At 45.5% G+C, this 21,015-nt stretch overlaps 1 protein-coding gene across 2 annotated transcripts in view; it reads right to left on the reverse strand.

Annotated features, from left to right (window-relative positions):
* The window catches only part of RALB (RAS like proto-oncogene B), a 53,807-nt gene that overhangs the window by 6,402 nt on the left and 26,390 nt on the right, over window positions 1-21,015 (reverse strand). For both annotated transcript variants that reach the window (XM_033945798.1, XM_033945799.1), the window contains exons 3-4: window positions 19,609-19,817; window positions 4,114-4,291 (exon numbers count right to left, since the gene is read on the reverse strand). In XM_033945798.1, coding sequence (XP_033801689.1) covers window positions 4,114-4,291; window positions 19,609-19,817 — 387 coding nt within the window. The remainder of the gene's footprint in view (window positions 1-4,113; window positions 4,292-19,608; window positions 19,818-21,015) is intronic.

Below are 21,015 nucleotides of genomic sequence, written 5' to 3' on the forward strand. Positions count from 1 at the left end.
GAGAGTTTAAATTCTACCATTTCTCCCTTAGTTTTATATACCATCCTTCCGAGAGAGCTCAGAACGGGTTACAAGATAAGAATATAAGAACATAAGAAGTTGCCTCCACTGGGTCAGACCAGAGGTCCATCGCGCCCAGCGGTCCGCTCCCGCAGCAGCCCATCAGGTCCATGATCTGTGAAGTGGTTTCTGGCTATTCCTATAACCTACCTCTACTTCTATCTGTACCCCTCAATCCCCTTTTCTTTTAGGAACCTATCTAGACCCTCCTTGAACCCCTGTAGCGTGCTCTGGCCTATCACAGCCTCCGGGAGCGCATTCCATGTGTCCACCACCCTCTGAGTGAAAAAGAACTTCCTAGCATTTGTTCTAAACCTGTCCTTTTTCAATTTCTCCGAGTGCTCCCTTGTACTTGTGGCTCCCCACAGCCTGAAGAATTTGTCCCTGTCTACCTTCTCTATGCCCTTCATGATTTTGAAGGTTTCTATCATGTCTCCTCTAAGTCTCCGCTTTTCCATACATAATATTTGGACAGGTTATATAATTAGTCAAATGGGTTACAATGATAGTTGTACAGTATCGTTTAACTTCCAAGATTAACACTCGCATATCCTTAAACATTCAAATCCTAAATTAATATTCACAGATAACATGGTTTGATCATTCTAGATTAACATTACAGTTACAGAATAACTAATCAGTGTATTGTTTCTAATAAATGTCTACTTATCACCCCTCCCACATATTTAGGGACACAAAACCCCAGAAAATTTGATCTTCAAACCAAATTAAGATTCCCCCAATATCGGCCTATCCCCCCCTCCCCAACACTGCTGTCCTCCACCCTTCCGCACTAACCTATCTTTTTTCTTATGTCATCTTAAGGTTATGGTGTGGGGCTTTCAGCATTTGCACACGCTCAAGGTCCTGTACCATAACTTTAAGAAGAGGTAAGAGGAGAGATCCGGCCATCACAGGGGGTGGAGGAGAGAAAAGGGGAGATAAATAGTGATCATCATTAGGGGGGGGGGCAGGATGGAGGGTCACCATTAACAGCTCACTCTAGACGCCAGAAAACCCTTTTAAAAAAAAAAAAATAAGAGCTTGGGCCATTTTTAGAATCAATATGGTACTGAAGAGCGGTGTCGGGTCAAAAGCACGCCGGGACAAAGGTGCGCGCAGACAACTGAGCGCAACGCGGAGTCGCACGCTGAAGAAAATGACTGTTTTAAAGGGCTCTGACGTGGGGTGTGGGGGGAACCCCCCCACTTTACTTTATACAGATCGCGCCGCGTTGTGGGGGCGTTGGGGGGGATTTGGGGGGTTGTAACCCCCCACATTTTACTGAAAACTTCACTTTTTCCCTAAAAACCAGGGAAACAGTTAAGTTTCCAGTATAATGAGGGGGGTTACAACCCCCCAAACCCCCCACAACGCCGCCGCGATCTGTATTAAGTAAAGTGGGGGGTTCCCCAACAAAACCCCCCGTCGGAGCCCCTAAAAACACTCTTTTTCTTCGGCGCACACTTTCGTCTTGCGCTCAGTTGTTGGCGCGCGCCTTTGTCTTCGGTGGTTTTGTATATGAACCCTGAAGAGCAGGATAGACAGAATGTAGGGAGGAAAAAAGAATAGAGGAGACTGTTGGAATCTCTTAAGAGCAGGGGCATCCAACCACGACCCTTGCCAGGTTGGGTTTTCAGGATGTCCCAAATGAATATGCATGAGATCTATTTGCATACAAATGCAGTAGATCTCATGCAAATTAATTAGGGAAATCCTGAAAACCTGATTGGATTGTGGCCCTCAAGGACAGGGGTTGGACAACCCTGCCTTAGAGGGTGTTAGTCACCACCCCCTCCCTGCAGGGTACTTATCCCACTAGGACTGGGACTTGCAGTTTGGAGGACTAGACCCGGGAACTCCTTCAGACTCAGGGAAAAGGGCCTTAGACTAATCTCCGATAACTCAGATTGGGCACTGGAACATGACCTTGGAGAGAGGTTATGTTGACCAAAAATCCTACTGCAGCAGTACAAGCTGCAACTTTCTGCTGGATGCAGACAATATTGGCAAGTTTCAGGGTTGCACCATTCCCAACACTGATAATGTTGTCACTGGAAATCAGTGTTCTCTGCCTCCACCTGCTTCCTGTGGAGCATAATTCAGCAGTCTGGGCTGCTCTAGCAGAATGATGAGGAATAGACTTACTTTCAAAGTTCTTGTTGGATAGCCAGTGTTACAGAATGAAAACCAGGATGATTGCCCTGGTCTCCCATGCCAACAGTGAACCCCCCCCCCCAGCATCCCACAAGATGAAACAGGCAGAGCTTAAAGACAGGCTTTAGAGCCCATTTCTAACAAGGGCCCCTGCATGTGTAACATCTGCCTCTAATTTCTGTAGTACTCCAAGGTCAGCAATTTCAGAGGCTACTAGTAATTGCACCAACTGAGAGCGACCCTTCTAAACAATAAAAGAGTAAGAACGGGTAGAGGTTCATCCACCCTCCCTATCTAGAATTATGGGTTTTATTCTGGATTCTTCACCCTCATTATCCAACCAAATTAATCATGTTACTAAAAAAATGCTTTTTTAGTTTAAAGATGCTTAGGAGAGTACGTCATCTTTTTTTTCAGCAACATTTTGCAGTTTTGGTTCAGGTCATTATTTTATCTTAGTTGGACTATGGCAATTCGCTTTATGCTGGAGGCTACAACTTATCCAGAATACAGCAGCTAAGCTGATATACGGTAAACATAAATATGATCATGCCACACCTTTACTGATATCCCTTCACTGGCTTCCTGCTTACTGGAGGATTCAATTTAAATGTGCAACTGTACTTTTCAAAATCCTATATGGTATTTTTTCTCCTTTGGTTCCAGTTTCATTTAATTCATAAGAAATCTCTAATTCTAGGAGCTCTTAGAAATATATAAACTTGGCTTTCCACTGTTAACATAAGAACATAAAAATTGCCGCTGCTGGGTCAGATCTGTGGTCCATCGTGCCCAGCAGTCCGTTCACGCAGCAGCCCTCAGCTCAAAGACCAGCGCTCTAAATTAGCCCAGCCTCACCTGCATACTTTCCAGTATTTGTAACCACTGAATTAATTTTGCTAATGATCAGACTTATGACAATGCTAATAACCAAAAAGGAATAAAAACTCTGGCCAATTTTTGTCGTTCATTTTCTTTTTTATTCGTAAAAGTTTGGAATGACCTTCCTTCTATAATTGGAGTTCTCTCTCATCTACCCACTTTGAATAAAGTACTAAAGACAATGTGCGGCGGCGGTGAAAAGGGTGAACAGAATGCTGGGAATGATTAAAAAGGGATCACGAACAGATGCCATTGTACCAGGCCATGGTTCGCACTCATCTGGAATACTGCGTCCAGCACTGGTCGCCGTATATGAAGAAGGACACGGTACTACCCGAAAGGGTCCAGAGAAGAGCGACTAAGATGATTAAGGGGCTGGAGGAGTTGCCATACAGTGAGAGATTAGAGAAACTGGGCCTCTTCTCCCTTGAAAAGAGGAGACTGAGAGGGGACATGATCGAAACATTCAAGATAATGAAGGGAATAGACTTAGTAGATAAAGACAGGTTGTTCACCCTCTCCAAGGTAGAAAGATCAAGAGGGCACTCTCTAAAGTTAAAAGGGGATCGATTCCATACAAACATAAGGAAGTTCTTCTTCACCCAGAGAGTGGTAGAAAACTGGAACGCTCTTCCGGAGGCTTTTATAGGGGAAAATACCCTTCAGGGATTCAAGACAATGTTCCTACTGAACCAGAATGTACACAGGTAAGGCTAAACTCAGTTAGGGCACTGGTCTTTGACCTAAGGGCTGCTGCGTGAGCGGACTGCTGGGCACGATGGACCACTGGTGATGGACCACCAGCGGCAATTCTTATGTTCTTATGACATTTATTTCAGAAATTTACTAATGATCCTTCTTTTTCTAATAATCACTCAAAGATAAAATTCTGGCCCAAAAGATATAGTTTCTGCTCTAATCTCCTGTATAATTTTATTAACCAAGTCAAGCCCTCCTGTTGGGATGAATCGGTATAAAAAAAAAAATCAAAGATTAGATGAGTACGTCCTATACCTTGTCTACGTTTGCTCTAGTTTTGGCCGAAGTCTCAACGTACTGCACTCCCCACTCTTCAGCTTTGCTTCGGGCTTCTTCCACAGGCACTTGTCGCCTCTCTTCCAAGTCGGATTTATTCCCCACAACTAGCAGAGGGATCTTATCCTCTTCAGCTTTCACGCGCAGGATCTGTTCCCTAAAGAATGGCAGAAAAGCAGGAGGTGAAGTCAGCTCTAAATCAAAAGATGAAAATGTCCAATCTTGTTCAAAGACTATTCAACATCAGAAAATGATGGAAAATGGGGTTCATGGGCAGATCGTATAAACTTCAATTATGCTAGTAAATTCAGGTTTTACCATGATGCCGACATTATCAACTTGATGTGAAGCCTCTGTTTCTCATGGGTTCCCACCTCGCTGTCCTGGTATACTTCACCCAGTGTCTCTTTCTCATACAACTCCTTCCTCCCACTTTCTGACTTTCACCCAGACTATTCCACCCACTTGGCTGGCTTCAGCTGCAAAAGAACTAGCATATTTCCTGCTTCCCCACTACGATTCAGCTCCCTGTATGCTTGGGCTGCACCATTTGTTTCATAGGGTAATGTATGACATAGTGGTTAGAGCTACAGCCTCGGCACCCTAAGATTGTGAGTTCAAATCCTATGCTGCTCCTTAATCCCCCATTGCCCCAGGTACATTAGACAGAGTGTGAGCCCATCAGGACAGATATGGAAAAATGCTTTGAGTACCTGAATGTAAACCACTTAGGCTATAAGTGGTATATAAATGCTAAAAGAAATATAAATAAATAGTTTCAAGTCTCACCAAGACCTGAAATCATGCACCATGTGGCTCAAGCTTATAGAAAGCTATAAATATGCTGTTTGCTGAAGCAACATGACCAAATTCAAGGCAAGAGAATCCCAGGCTGCAGAGGGCAAATTTTTAGGTGCCTTGGCGATCTGGTGCCTGTAGCTTGTCGAGGCTTGTTTTTGTTTTGTTTTAAATTCTTTATTCTTTTTCAAACTTACAATAAGTGTGATAAAATGTCCAAACAAATTAATATTAAATATATTACTTAATAATCATCAATGGTACAATGAAATGCTTTTATCTCCCCAACCCCCTTCCTATCATATAATCAATACCTTATACAATATGTAACAATAAAATTACCCACCCCCCTCACTATTGAACTTGTAAATTTAAGGGAAAAAAAATAAAAAAAATATCATCTGATCAGTACAATATTTTGTTAATGGCTCCCACACATCTTGAAATTTCCTAAAATATCCCCGCTGTATTGCAATAAATCATTCAATTTTATAAATATGACATAAGGAGTTCCACCAGAAATTATAATTTAATCTACTCCAATTTTCCAATTATACATAATTTGTTGAATGGCAACACCAGTCATTATAAGCAATAATTTGTTATTATTTGTATAAATCTGACTTTTTGCTCTCATTTCCATACCAAATAACACAGTATCATATGAAAATGCCACTGGGTTATCTAATAAACAATTAATTTGGTCCCAAATTGATTTCCAAAAATTCATAATAAATGGACAATAGAATAATAAATGATCTAAAGTCCCTGCTTGAGAGATGACAGTGCCAACATCTATTAGACTTACAGCTATCCAATTTTTGTAACTGAACAGGGGTCCATAATGCTCTATATAACAGAAAAAAACAAGTTTGTCTCATAGATGCCGACACTGTACATCTCATCCTCCAAGACCAAATTCATGGCCATTGAGATGCAGTAATTTGATGCTTAATCTCAAATGCTCCAAATATCTCTCAGACCAGTAGTTTGGTTTCTTTTTAACAAATCCAGTCAACAATTTATACCACTGGGCGGCCTGGTGACCTAAGAAGTCTGCCTGAAAACATAAGAACTCCAAACTATATTGATTACTAAGGTTTTTCCAGTCAGGGAATCCCGCCTGAATGGCATGCTTCAGCTACAACTATCTAAAACTTTCTGATTTATTAAGGCCATATTTATGTTGCAACTGTGAAAATTCAAGCATTTTACCATTAGAGATATCATCTAATAAACGTATTCCTGCTATCATCCAATGCTTCTAGGCGAGCCTTTCTCCGCCAATTTGAATCTTGGAGTTCAGCCATATAGATTGATTTGTAGATTTGTGAATTGGAATAGTTGTTAAATTACTTACATAACGCAATGTTTTCCATGTATCAGCTAACATTCTGTTCTCTTTACTGTAACTAGGCATTTTGATACTGAGCACATGGCAAAGACGAGGCTTGTTTTAACAATTTATAAGTGGTATGGAAATGAAAACAAATCTGCAGAGAACACAAAAGGATTCAAAATTTTTAAATTGCATGGAGGACTGTGAGAAATTACAGGATGTCTTTGGGAGGCTGAAGACTGGGCATTGAAATGGCAGATGAAAATTTAAGAACAAGTGCAAAATGATGCACATTGGGAAGAATAACCCAAAATTACAGCTACATGATGCTAGATTCCACATCGAGTGTCACTACCCAAGAAAGAGAACTATGTGTTGTGGGCAATATGCTGAATTTTCTGCTCAAGTGTGAGGCAGCAGCCAACCCCTCCCCCACCCCCACATCAAGTGTTAGAAATTGGGTGTTTTTTTGTTTTTTTATATTAAATCTTTATTTATTTTCATATCTTACATCAAGTGTAAAATTATCATAACATTTTTTTAACAAATCACTTGACAATCTTACTTATAATCCTTAAAGTATAAAAGAAACCCTTCTCCCCCTTAACAATAAATCAATTAGCAAATATCATATTTCCAAATCCTACCCCACCTATATCTTATATAATAACAAGGTGTTTAAGGTGTCTGATCATTAGAATATGTAATCAATGGCCCCCAAATCTTTTTAAAATTATGATAATTCCCTTATAGAAACTGTTAAAAAAGAAATAGAGACCTTGGGATCTAGCTAGATACTTGGGACTTGGATTGGCCACTTTTGGAAACAAGATACTGGGTTTGATGGATCTTCGATCTGTCCCAGTATGGTAATTCTTATATTCATATGTGAGCCAACTATAGGGCAATCAAGCTATTGTGACATCACTGCTGAGGTTGGCTCTTAGGCATTGGTGGAATGAGGCATTATGACATCACAATCCGAATTCTGGAATGTTGCTACTCTTTGGGTTTTTGCCAGGTACTTGGGATCTGGGTTGGCCACTGTTGGGCTTGATGGACCTTCAGTCTGTCCCAGTATGGCAATTCTTATGTTCTTATGCCTCTATTACTGTATGGTAAGACTCCTTCTTGAGGACTGTGTGCAATTCTGGTCACATCTCAACAAAGAGATATAGTGAAACCGGAAAAGATACAGAGGAGGACGACCAAAATGATTAAGGGGATGGAAGGACTCTCATATGAAGAAAGACTAAAGAGGAGTAATGAGAGAAGTCCATAAAATCCTAAATGGATTGGATTGGGTCAACTTTCAAAAAGGTACAAAGAAGTTATACAGTAAAAATATATTTCCTCCTATTTGTTTTAAATGCCAATGCAAGTGGTAAAAGCAGTTGATGAAGCCGGGTTAAAAAAAGAAGGTTTGCACATATTTGTCCATAAACCGTTACTAAAGTAGACCTGGAAAGCCACAGCTTAGCTTGGGTGTTAAGTGCCATGCAATCTTGCTACTTTTTGGGAGTCTATCAGATACCAGTGACCTAGAGAGGCCACTACTGGAAAAAGGGTACTGAAGAAGAGAGATCCTTGGTTTTGCCCAGTAAAGCATCTCCCATTCTTACGTTTGCAAGATGGGACAAAGAGTGTTTGAAAGGTCTCTAGCATTATGCACTCTGCATAAACTACCTTCAGCTGCATAAACTCCTCCTGCCATGGAGCTTCCTTTCTGCTACATTCAAAATTGAGTTGTCTAACTTTTACTCCTGGATCTGTATATCTCCATTTCTTCTCTTCTCACATCTCTTTATTGGCTCTCCAAATGCTTTCACATTTTGCATCTGCAAATTACTTTGCCTATTTCTTCCCAACGTCCCTCTGTGATTGTCATTCACTGAGTAAGATCCATTTAGTGGATGTGATATACCACTGCAACTAAAGCAGTTTTACATGCATCAAATGAAGGTACTTTCTCTGTCCCTAGTGGGCTCACAATCAAAATCCGTGCACCTATGATGGCAATGAAGGGTTACGCGACCTGCCCAGGATCACAATGGGCAGTAGTGAGAATCAAATCCTAACCACCTCCCCAGGTTCTCAGCTCACTATTCTTCCTACCTACCTAGTAGAAAACCAAGCATTTCAAAAAAATCAGTGTTACCCCCCTCAAAGTACCAATAAGCGAACTGAGCATACTGAGCATACCAAGCTCAGTTTTTGCTTCTAGGGCCATGATTTCTGCCGAGGCAATGAATGATCCTATTCCTATCCCCAGACATTGCACAGAAGCAACACTTTAGTGATCAGACTGAGAAGCATGTGTACCAGATTCTAGAATACAAGAGTGTGGAGCACCTGATCCAGGATGTAATGAAAGCTGGGAGTGGAACCCCAGAAAAACCCATGCTTTCTTTGTCTTTTCACCAGCTAATGGTTGCAAATACAAGAAATATCATGAGTGTTCTCCTTCCAAGCTGCTATGCATGATAGAGATTTCAGGTACTTGTTCTCTACGTCCCATTCCTATCTTCACTTCAGAAAACAATTAAAAACTCATCTTTTCAACAAGTTTATAGGTAACTAGTTTTGTCTCATTGTTCATTTCGATGTATCTTATACTACTCTTTTGTGAATCGCATTGAGCTATATGGTTATGTGGTCTAGAAATTGTATAAGTCTATAAATGGAGACACTGGGTCTGTGCTAGGCTTACAGCACCATTTCTGAATGACCTGGAAACCAAAAGGGAAAAAAAAAAAAAAAGCTTCTGCTAAGCCAAAAAACACAATCCACTGATCCAGGAAGTTTTGATGAGATTTTTAAAAATAGTTTGGGAGAGCTGAACTTGGAAACAATGATAAAGAGAAGAGTGATCACCAGGAAAGAGGGGTCAAAAGTTTCTCAGTATAGGAAAAAACAGCTCAAGTGAAGAGAGAGCTAAGTATGAACTCACTCTGAAACAAAATGAACAAGCAAGCTTGTTTTGTTTCAAAATGAATTTTTTTAAAATGAAAAAATGGGGGGGGGGGGGAATTTTAGAATGTTACGTCAATGAGTACATGCTAAAAATAAATCAAATATATAAACAAGGCCAAAGTGCATACCCTTAGTGAGAATTCTATATGTGGCACTTGAAAGGAAAGAAATCGAGAAAACAAGATGTCTGGAAGTATGTGAATGAAGTATAGGGACACAAAGTGAGAGAATGAAGATAAAGCAGAGAAAAGGAGCAATGAGCAAATAACATCAGAGTTGAGGCAGATAAAGGCCAAATGGCCCACCCAGTCTCCCCATCCACAGTAACCATTATCTCTTCCCTCTCTAAGAGATCCTATCCCATGCCCTCATGAGTTCAGACACAGTCTCTGTCTCCACCACTTCTTCTGGGAGACTGTTCCACGCATCTACCATCCTTTCTGTAAAAAAGTATTTCCTTAGATTACTCCTGAGCCTATCATCTCTTAACATCATCCTATGCCCTCTCATTCCAGAGCTTCCTTTCAAATGAAAGAGATTTGACTCATTCGCATTTACATCACATAGGTATTTAAACATCTATCATATCTCCCCTCTCCTGCCTTTCCTCCAAAGTATAAAGATTGAGATCTTTACGTCTGTCCCCATACGAATAAAATGAAGACCATGCACCATTTCAGTAGCCTTCCTTTGGACCAACTCCACCCTTTTTTATATCGTTTTGAAGGTGCAGCCTCCAGAATTGTACACAATATTCTAAATGAGGTCTCACCAGTCTTAAACAGGGGTATCAATACCTCCTTTTTTCTACTGGCCATACCTCTTCCTATGCACCCTAGCATCCTTCTAGCTTTCGCCATCACCTTTTCAACCTGTTTGGCCACCTTAAGATCATCACATACAATCACACCCAAGTCCCGCTTTTCTGACGTGCACTTAAGTTCTTCAACCCTTAAACTGTACTGTTCCCTCGGGTTTTGCAGCTCAAATGCATGTCCTTGCATTTCTTAACATTAAATTTTAGCTGCCAAATTTCAGACCAATCTTCAAGCTTCGCCAGGACTTTCTTCATGTTATTCACACCATCCTGGATGTCTATCTACTGCAGATTTTGGGATCATCCGCAAAGAGGCAAATCTTACCCGACAACCATTTTTATAAATGATATTGCTGAAGGGTTGTTGGGTAAGATCATTTATTATTCTATTGTCCATTTATTATGACTTTTTGGAAATCAATTTGGGACCAAATTAATTGTTTATTAGAAAATCCAGTAGCACTGTCATATGATACTGTATTATTTGGTATGTCAATGAGAGCAAAGAGTCAGATATCATCAAATAATAACAAGCTATAACTCATAATGACTGGGGTTGCCATTCAACAAATTACTTATAACTGGAAGAACTGGAGTAGACGAAATTATAATTTTGGGTGGAATTCATTATGTCATATGTATAAAATGGAAAGCACAGTTACTTATCGTAACAGGTGTTATCCAGGGACAGCAGGCAGATATTCACTACATGTGGGTGATATCACCGACTGAGCCCCCTAGTGGATGTTTTTGCAAGCAGACTTGCTTGAAGACCTTCAAGCTTGCGATTGGCCCACGCGTGCCCCTCCCGCCCGGTCTAGGGCATGCATCTCCTCAGCGTGTCCTCAGTTCAGATAGCTAGCAAAGAAGCCAACCACGGGGAGCTGGGTGGGTTGCGAGAATATCTGCCTGCTATCCCTGGATAACACCTGTTACGGTAAGTAACTGTGCGTTATCCCAGGACAAACAGGCAGCATATTCTCTACATGTGGGAGACCTCCAAGCTAACCAGAATGGGATGGAGGGAGAGCTGGCAATTTAGAAGAACAGATTTTGCAAAACGGACTGGCCAAAATGGTCATCACGCCTGGAGAAAGTATCCAGACAGTAGTGCGAGGTAAACATATGAACCGAGGACCAAGTGGTAGCCTTACAGATTTCCTCAAGTGAAGTCGAGCGGAGGAAAGCAACAGACGCCGCCATCGCTCTGACCTTGTGGTCAGTGACTCAACCCAGGAGGGAGAGACCAGCCTGAGTGTAACAAAAAGAGATACAAGCAGCCAACCAGTTAGAAATGGTCCGCTTAGAAACAGAACGACCCAAGCGATTAGGATCGAAAGATGAACAGCTGGGGAGCAGTACGATGAGGAGTGGTGCGCTTCAAGTAGAAGGCCAGCGCATGCTTACAATCAACGAGAATGCAAAGAAATGCAGAGTAATGCATTTGGGGATTAATAATAGGAAGGAACCGTATATGCTGGGAGGAGAGAAGCTGATATGCACGGACGGGGAGAGGGACCTTGGGGTGATAGTGTCCGAAGATCTAAAGGTGAAAAAACAGTGTGACAAGGCAGTGGCTGCTGCCAGAAGGATGCTGGGCTGTATAAAGAGAGGCGTAGTCAGTAGAAGGAAGAAGGTGTTGATGCCCCTGTACAGGTCATTGGTGAGGCCCCACTTGGAGTATTGTGTTCAGTTTTGGAGACCGTATCTGGCGAAAGACGTAAGAAGACTTGAGGCGGTCCAGAGGAGGGCGATGAAAATGATAGGAGGCTTGCGCCAGAAGACGTATGAGGAGAGACTGGAAGCCCTGAATATGTATACCCTAGAGGAAAGGAGAGACAGGGGAGATATGATTCAGACGTTCAAATACTTGAAGGGTATTAACGTAGAACAAAATATTTTCCAGAGAAAGGAAAATGGTAAAACCAGAGGACATAATTTGAGGTTGAGGGGTGGTAGATTCAGGGGCAATGTTAGGAAATTCTACTTTACGGAGAGAGTAGTGGATGCCTGGAATGCGCTCCCGAGAGAGGTGGTGGAGAGTAAAACTGTGACTGAGTTCAAAAAAGCGTGGGATGAACACAGAAGATTTAGAATCAGAAAATAATATTAAATATTGAACCAGGCCAGTTACTGGGCAGACTTGCATGGTCTGTGTCTGTGTATGGCCGTTTGGTGGAGGATGGGCAGGGGAGGGCTTCAATGGCTGGGAGGGTGTAGATGGGCTAGAGTAAGTCTTAACAGAGATTTTGGCAATTGGAACCCAAGCACAGTACCGGGTAAAGCTTTGGATTCTTGTCCAGAAATAGCTAAGAAGAAAAATTAAAAAAATAAGAATTAAAAAAAAAAAAAATTTAAATAGAATCAGGTTGGGCAGACTGGATGGACCATTAGGGTCTTTATCTGCCGTCATCTACTATGTTACTATGTTACCTCTCCAGGATGAGAATGGGGCTTCAGAAAAAACACAGGGAGAAAATGGATTGGTTGATGTGACACTCAGAAACAACCTTAAACAAAAACTTAGGATGGGTACAGAGCACCACCTTATCATCATGAAGATAGTGAAAGGAGGGTCCGCTACCAAGGCTTGAAGTTCACTGACCCGACGGGCAGAAGTGACAGAAATAAGAAACACAACCTTCCAAGTAAGAAACAAGTGAGCCTGCGCTAGCCACTCGAACGGGGGTTTCATTAAGCGAGCAAGGATCACGTTAAGATCCCAAACCACAGGAGGAGGTTTAAGGGGCAGATGAACGTGGAAAAGGCCTTTCATGAAGCGGGAAACCACAGGATGAACAGAGATAGGCTTCCCATCAATCGGCTGATGAAAAGCAGCAATGGCACTAAGGTGGACTCGAATCGAGGAGGACTTGAGTCCAGCGCCAGACAAGTGTAACAGATAGTCAAGGACAGCAGATAAGAAGGCAGACAACAGCTCCTGCAGTTGAGTAGCACACCAGGAAGAGAAACGGGTCCACTTCTGATGGTAACATTGGCGAGTGGATTCCTTCCGAGACGCCTCCAGGACGTCCAGCACAGGCTGCGAGAACTGGAACGAGGACATTAAGTCTCGAGGAACCAAGCTGTCAAGTGCAGAGACTGAAAGTTGGGATGAAGCAGAGAACCTCAACTTCGCATAAGCAGAGAAGGAAAAACAGACAGAAGAGGCTCCCTGGAACTGAGTTGCAACAGAAGGGAGAACCACGGCTGTCGGGGCCACCAAAGAGCTATCTGGATCATGGTGGCACTCGTGGACTTGAGCCTGCCGAGAACACATACAGAAACAGGTTCGTCCAATCCAGCAGGAAAGCATCCGCCTCGAGTCTGAGTGGGGTGTAGAGCCTGGAGCAGAAGCGGGGCAACTTGTGATTAGGGGGGGGGACGCAAACAGATCAACGTCCAGAGTCCCCCAACGAGCAAATACCTGACGCAGGGTCAAGGAATGGATGGACCATTTGTGAGGCTGAAGACGACTCAACTTTGTCCGCCAGACAATTGTGTTGGCCCTGAATGTAGACCGCTCAAAGGAATATGTTGCGGCGAATGGCCCAATCCCAGAGCTGCATTGCCTCCTGGCACAGGGACCGGGACCCCCGTTCCCCCCTGTTTGTTGATATAATACATGGCGACATGGTTGTCTATGCAGACCAGCACCACTCGGTTGCGAAGCAGGTGACAAAAAGCCTTCAGGGCGAGGAAGATCGCTCGAAGCTCCAGAAGATTGATGTGACAGTCGATTGGCACTGGACCAAAGACCCTGAGTTTGAAGACCGTCCAGATGAGCCCCCCCAAGCGTGGGCAGACGAATCCGTAGTCAGGACCTTCTGCGGGGGAGGAACATGAAACAGAAAACCTCTGGAAAAATTGGAAGAGAGCATCCACCAACGGAGAGACTGCCTCAACAAAGGAGTCACAACAATGAGTCGAGAGACAGGGTCCCGATCCTGGTTCCATTGGAACGCTAGAGTCCATTGAGGAATAAGGAGGTGAAGTCTGGCAAAAGGAGTCACGTGAACCGTGGAGGCCATGTGGCCTAGGAGGACCATCATGAGCCGAGCCGAAGACAGATGGGCTACCCTCCGGCATAAGCGAACAAGGTCCTCCTGTCGAGGCCGAGGCAAGAAGGAGCTGAGACGAGTCGTGTCCAGGACCGCTCCGATGAATTCCAGGGACTGGGACAGACAGAGCCGAGACTTGGGGAAGTTCACCTCGAAGCCGAGGCTCTGAAGGAGCAAGATGGTCGCTCACAGAACTTCGTGGCGAGAGGACGCTTTGATCAACCAGTCATCGAGATAGGGAAACACCTGCAGGCCGGAGACGCAGGGCTGCAGCCACCACCACTAGACATTTCGTGAAGACCTTTGGAGAGGCCGCCAGGCCGAAGGGAAGAACACGATACTGGAGATGGAGATCCCCCACCCAGAATCTCAAGATACCGGCGAGAGGCCAGGTGTATCGGAATGTGCGTGTACACCTCCTTGAGGTCCAGTGAGCACAGCCAGTCCCCTTCGTCCAAGAGGGGGTACAAAGTAGGAAGGGTGAGCATTCTGAACCGTTCCCTGACCAGAAACTTGTTCAGAGTGCAGAGGTCCAGGATTGGACGCAAATCCCCTGTCTTCTTGGGTACCAGAAAGTACCGTGAATAAAATCCGGTGTTCCATTGGTCCGGGGGAACCTCCTTGACCGCCCGAAGGTGAAGAAGGGCCTGAGCTTCCTGCAAAAAGCCAGGTAGCTGAGACCGAGCAGAAAGAAACTCTCTTGGAGGTAGGTCTGGGGGTACATGCCTGAAGTGAAGAGAGTACCCTTCCCAGATAATGGAAAGCAACTGTCAGTGGTAAGACTTTCCCACTGGGCATAGAAATGATGGAGATGACTCCCGATGGGGAGGGGAGAAGGCTCCATGAGGAAGTGAGCCCAAAGGCTCGGACCGGAATTGTCAAAAAGACGGCCCAGTCTTTGCCGGAGCCGGCGGCTGGACCTTAGCTTGACGTTGCTGCTGTGGTTGAGGCTGCTTCGGGGGAGGCCGGGAGAATGCAGGAGTAGATTTCGGCGGATACCTCCGGAGAGGAATTTTGTATTGCCAAGCCGGGGGGCCTTCGGTTTAAGTTTTACCAGAGAGGCAAAGGACCATTCGTGGTCCGATAGGCGCTTAGTGGCCACTTCGATAGATTCATCGAAGAGCTCATGACCCACACACGGGAGATTGGCAAAACGATCCTGTAGATTCGGATCCATATTCATAAGACGGAGCCAAGCAAGGCAACGCATGGCGACCGCAAAGGCCGTGACCCTCAAGGACAACTTGAAGACGTCGTAGGCCGCCTGGAACATATAGAGGCGGAGCTGGGAGAGGGTCTCCTCGATGAGGCGAAACTCCCGACACCGAGATTCCGGAACGTCCTCCTGGAACGAGCGGAGGGTGTCCACACAGAACCGTAGGTAGGACGTGAAGAGAAAGTTATAGTTGAGGACACGATTCGCCATCATTGAGTTCTGGTACAGACAGCGACCAAACTTGTTCATCATACGGCCCTCTCGGCCCGGCGGGACGGCAGCATAAACCTTAGAGGGGTTGGACTTCTTCAAGGAAGACTCAACCACCAAGGACTGATGAGAAAGCTGAGAACTCTCAAACCCCTAAACCGGAATCGTTCGGTAACGGGACTCCAACTTGGAGGGAATGGCTGTGACTGCATAGCGGGGTCTCCAGGTTCCGGAGAAAGGTCTGCCGGAGAACCTGGTGCCAGGGCAAGCTAACACCTCACGGGGCAGATGATCAACACCCATCTCCTCCAGATATTCCTGGGTATAACGGGACTCAAGAGATGAAACGAGTAAAGGAGGAGTGTCGAGAAGAAGACTCATCCTCCTGAGGAGACCCCGAGCAAGATCTGGGGGCAGCCAAGAAAGAGGGAGAAATTTCCCTCAAATAGTAAGCCGGGGCCTCAGAGTCCTGTGAATGGGAGACTGAAGAGGCCCTACTAAAGTGTCTGGGGGGCGTCGAGGAACGATCCCGTGCTAGGTAGGCCGGGTAAGACCCCAGGGTCCGAGGAAGTAACTGGCGACGCCTCGGGGAAGACTGGGTAAAGGAGAAGTCCTCCACCGGTTTCGAAGAGGGCCCCTTAGAGGCTGGTAGCTGCCTTGATGGGGAACCAGGGCTGTGGAGTCGGTAGATAAATGTTCCGACTCCGACTCCTCAGTTTTTGGTACTTCAGACTAGAGAATGACACGGTGAAAAAATTGGTCCCCGTCACCGCCACGTCCCCGTCTCACCATCCCCGTCACCGCCCCGTCCCCGTCTCACCATCCCCGTCACCGCCCCGTCCCCGTCTCACCATCCTCTTCACCGCCCCATCACCGCCACTGCCACCCCATTCACCGCCCCATCACCGCCACTGCAATCCCATTCACTTTTCTTTATTTACGTATAAAGGAAACATTCTTTAAAACTTTAAAACTTTAAAACTTAGTTAAATATTAGTTAATAACTATACAAAAACAAAACACGCAGAGAAAAAATTAATTAATATAAATTCTCAAAACTGACACATTTTGATCACTAAATTTAAAATTGTTATTTTTCATACAGTTTTTCAATCACTAATCTTCCACCACCCCTGGGGCTAGCAATGCAAAAACAAACACGACATGTACTTTAAATGCTTACAAAGTCCCACCTCTTTACTAGAGATCTTACTGAGCTCCTTCAAACCCCCAAGCTCCCATCCCATACACCTCATTTGGGCCAAAAGGGTTTCCGAAAGTACTTTAGCCCAAAGAATGTAGGGCCTCCCTTTAGGTACAATTATTCCAAGGAACCCCAATGGCCAAAATTAGAACCCATGAAGGGACACAGAGCGTAGAAATCTGCTTGGTGTTCTCTTTAAGTCTCAACTACTGGAGTTGCCATTGAAGCATATTCTAATCTGTCTTGCCATACATGAGACACACACTGTAGAAATCTGCCTGACTTTGTTCTAATGTTCCAACTACTGAAATTGCTGTTGAAGCCCTATCTAACACATCCTAATCTGTCTTACCACACATGGAACAAAGACCATAGAAGTCTGTTCAACACTGGCCTTACTGTAGTTCCTCACAGCCAGAGTCGCTGTATAAGCAGTGCTGCAAGTCTCCCCTCCCCCCAGCGATCACGGCAGGAGGGCACCCAACCCCTCCTGTAGACCCCCCCAACGGCCCTCCCGACAATCGCAGCAGAAGGGTACCCAACCCCTCCTGCCGGTCCTCCCAATGGCCTCCCCTAAGATCGCCGGCAGGAGGGTACCCAACCCCTCCTGCTGGACCCCCCCCCCAACGAACCCTCCCACCCCGGAACCCCCTTAGTCTTACTTTCCAAGTTGGACCGGACGGCTCCTCACACGTATGGCCAGCAGGCTTGCCTCCGTCCAAATGAGGCGGGCCCGCCCCTACCCTGCCCAACCCACAGGATCCTAGGGCCTGATTGGTCTAGGCACCTAAAGCCACTCCCGCTATAGGAGGGGCCTTAGGTGCTTGGGCCAATCAGGCCCTAGGATCCTGTGGGTTAGGCAGGGGAGGGGAGGGGCGGGCCCGCCTCATTTGGACGGAGGCAGGCCTGCTGGCCAGACGAGCGAGGAGCTGTCCGGTCCAACTTGGAAAGTAAGACTAAGGGGGTTCCGGGGTGGGAGGGTTCGTTGGGGGGGGGGGGTCCAGCAGGAGGGGTTGGGTACCCTCCTGCCGGCGATCTTAGGGGAGGCCATTGGGAGGACCGGCAGGAGGGGTTGGGTACCCTTCTGCTGCGATTGGCAGGAAGGGTTGATCTGACAAATGAGGAGCATGGTGAAACACAGGTAAATAGCGGTTCCTAGAAGGGGGTACATTGGCCCGCGGGGACAAACCTGTTCACCGTTTCCGCGGTCGGTGAATGGCCTTGTCCCCGTCACCGCAGCGACTGCTAGTTTTCTTCCCCGTTTTCGGCGGTGACCCGCGGCTTAAATGCGGTGGCCGCGGGTAAACCGTCACCGTGTCATTCTCTACTTCAGACTCCGACTCCAGTACCCGAAATTTCCTCCGACTCCGACTCCTCGACTCCGACTCCACAGCACTGGTTAATTTTCAGATCGTTAAAATGGAATGTCAAGTTTAGAGAAATGAGCATTTTCGACACCTCCTTCTTTTTGCTTTTAATCAAGGTTCTAAGGCCACAGAAGCTGCTCGCAACATTTGTGCTGTGTATATAGTGGGTGCTATAGCTGAAAGAATCGTTCTTGATTGGTATGCCAAGTTCAAAAATGGAGTCGGTAGATAAATGTTCCGCATCCGACTCCTCAGTTTTTTGTACTTCTGACTCCGACTCCGACTCCAGGTACCCGAAATTTCCTCCGACTCCGACTCCAAAGCCCTGTGGGGAACACAACCCCGAGTCCAACTCGAGGACAAGTGTGTGTCTAGAAGGTTTCGTGGGTGGAGACCTGCCCCGAAGGGGCGGAGAAGCCCGGGGCTTCTTAGGGGGGGGCAAACCTCGACAAAGTAGCGGGGGAAAAACAACCCCCTGGTCTGGAACCCTGAAAAGTTACAGGGGACTCGGGGGATGAAGAATCACTCGAGGTTAAACACTGCAGTCTCTAATGAAGAGTACGACTTTAAACTCAGAATACTCTTAGGGCTCCTTTTACAAAGCCTTGCTAGCGGGTTTAACACGCGTGACTTTTCATCACGCGCTAACCCCCGTGCTGGCTGAAAAACTACCGCCTGCTCAAGAGGCGGTAGCGGCTAGCGCGGCCGGCGGTTTAGCGCACGCTATTATGATTGTTAAACCGCTAGCACGGCTTTGTAAAAGGAGCCCTTAGTTATTTGATGTCCTGAGTTAGCTACACTTCTACAGATTTTCAATGAAAACATACAGTGCCTAGAGTTTTCATACAGGCAATGTAACTTTTTTGCATCAAATCTGAATCTGCATTCATGCAAGTCAGACACCAATGCCAATGAATAAGAGATCAGTCATCTCCAACATGTGTATTGTGTCCCTCTAATCCAACCCAACAATCCCTAAAAAGTGCCATCACCATCAGCAATCTGCAAAACTTGCAGACCAGCTCTAATCTTGCAATGCCCGAGACGGGCAGATCTGGCTCACAGGCTTGAAAATGCTCATAATGCCGGCATTTTTCATCACACTGTAAATGAAAAGTTGCAGTAACACTGGCAGCCGCTACACTGAAAACAGAGGGGATGCCACATGGCAAGACAACAGGATTAACAGTGTTACTGCCATTTGTTTGGTATTAGCCAAAAAAGGTTGCTGATCCCTTCACTATATAAGTGAATGCCCTAAGCATCTTAATTTAGCTAACATCACAACTGTGGGAAAACATCTCAGCATGCAATCTTGAAATGCATTTTATGCTTCCATTTCTCTGTTCCATGGCCTGCCTTATTGCATAAAGCTGAGCCTTGGTGAACACAATCCCATGTGGAACTTGGTGGTGTGTTGGAAAAAACCCCAAAAACTTTACTTAAGTACTTTTATCCAAGGAAAATACGCTGCCAACATATCACCTACCTGAATTCTGCTGTTGCTGTGAATGATTCATGCTCGGTGATTGAGAAGACCAGAAGGAAGCCTTCTCCGCTGCGGAAGTAGTTGTCACGAATGGCCGCATAGTCCTCCTGCCCTGCTGTATCAAGAATGTCTATCTGCACTTCTTCACCATCCAAGACTACTTTCTTTCTATAACTGTCGGCTTTGGTTGGTTCATAGTCCTCCACAAACTAGAAGAAGGGAAAAGAGGTTTTGATCTTTCTTAGATCAGTCAAGACTTTGAAGACCCTCCAAACAGTATCTATTAAATTTCATTCCAGAAAATGGACTACAGAAGCAAAGCTCCAAATTTAGAATTGACTTCAGGTCTTCTGGACCACTTCAGCCAAACCTTTGTTTTTTCCTTGGGTCCTGACTACAGTGTTCTCCCCAAGGCCTTTCAGCCGGGCGCTCCGCCCAGCTAATTTAGATGAGCGCCCGGCTGTAATCTCGATCGCAATCCTGCTGCTGCTGCTGCTGCCTTCTGCTCAACATTTTTTAAAAAACCCTTCTCACCGGCTTGGAGATTTACCGGGCTGACTCGGCACAGCCTGAATCGCAGGAGCCTGACATTTTTATTTTTTTGTTGTTTTTAACGCCAGCCACTGACTTGAACCCATGCTCCGGGGCTCTAACATGTGCATGCCCCTTCTCTCCGAAACCGGAAGTCACGTCCCCAGGGGGGAAGAGAAGGGAAGTCGGCATGCACACGCCCCGGAGCATGGGTTCGCTATAGGAGACAGGTCAGCTTACAACTTGCTCTTGCTTGCTTCGGGCTTTCCTCGCTGCCGGGTCCTGCCTACTTTCTGTTTCCGTGAAGGCAGGACCCGGCAATGAGGAAGGCCTGAAGCAAGCAAGAGCAGCGAGTTGGAAGCTTCCCTCCGTTGCTGACTTATGGAAGATAGGTCAGTAATGGAAGGAAGCTTACAACTTGCCTTAGTCCAGCCCTACACAACATGCGGCCCAAAACGGATCTCACTGCCGGTATGGCTCTCACTCCGCTCTCCTTTGAAGATCAGCTCAGGAGGCAAGATTTAGCCAGAGATCAGACGAACATTAAAGGGCATTTGAAGGCATCTGAGCAGATTGAGGAGAAATAGTCCTGTTTTTCTATGCCTAAAAATATCACCTTGTCTAATGTAATCTCTGATCAGATCCTTAAGAGTGATGCAACTATGTATGCTGGACAGTCTCCTCCATTAAACAGAGCTTTAAAGCCTGCAGCCATACAGAACCAGATGGTCAAAGGGCTCCAAAGTGTAGTATTGCCAAGGGATCTGTCACAAGTTTCTGCTGCTGGCAGATGTAAACACAGCACAAGAAATAGAGACTTGTGGCATTCTGTGTGGAAAGCTGATGCATAATGAATTTACTATTACCCATGTAATA

The sequence above is a fragment of the Geotrypetes seraphini genome, chromosome 5 (assembly GCF_902459505.1).
Source record: "Geotrypetes seraphini chromosome 5, aGeoSer1.1, whole genome shotgun sequence".
NCBI classification, from domain to species: Eukaryota; Metazoa; Chordata; class Amphibia; order Gymnophiona; family Dermophiidae; genus Geotrypetes; species Geotrypetes seraphini.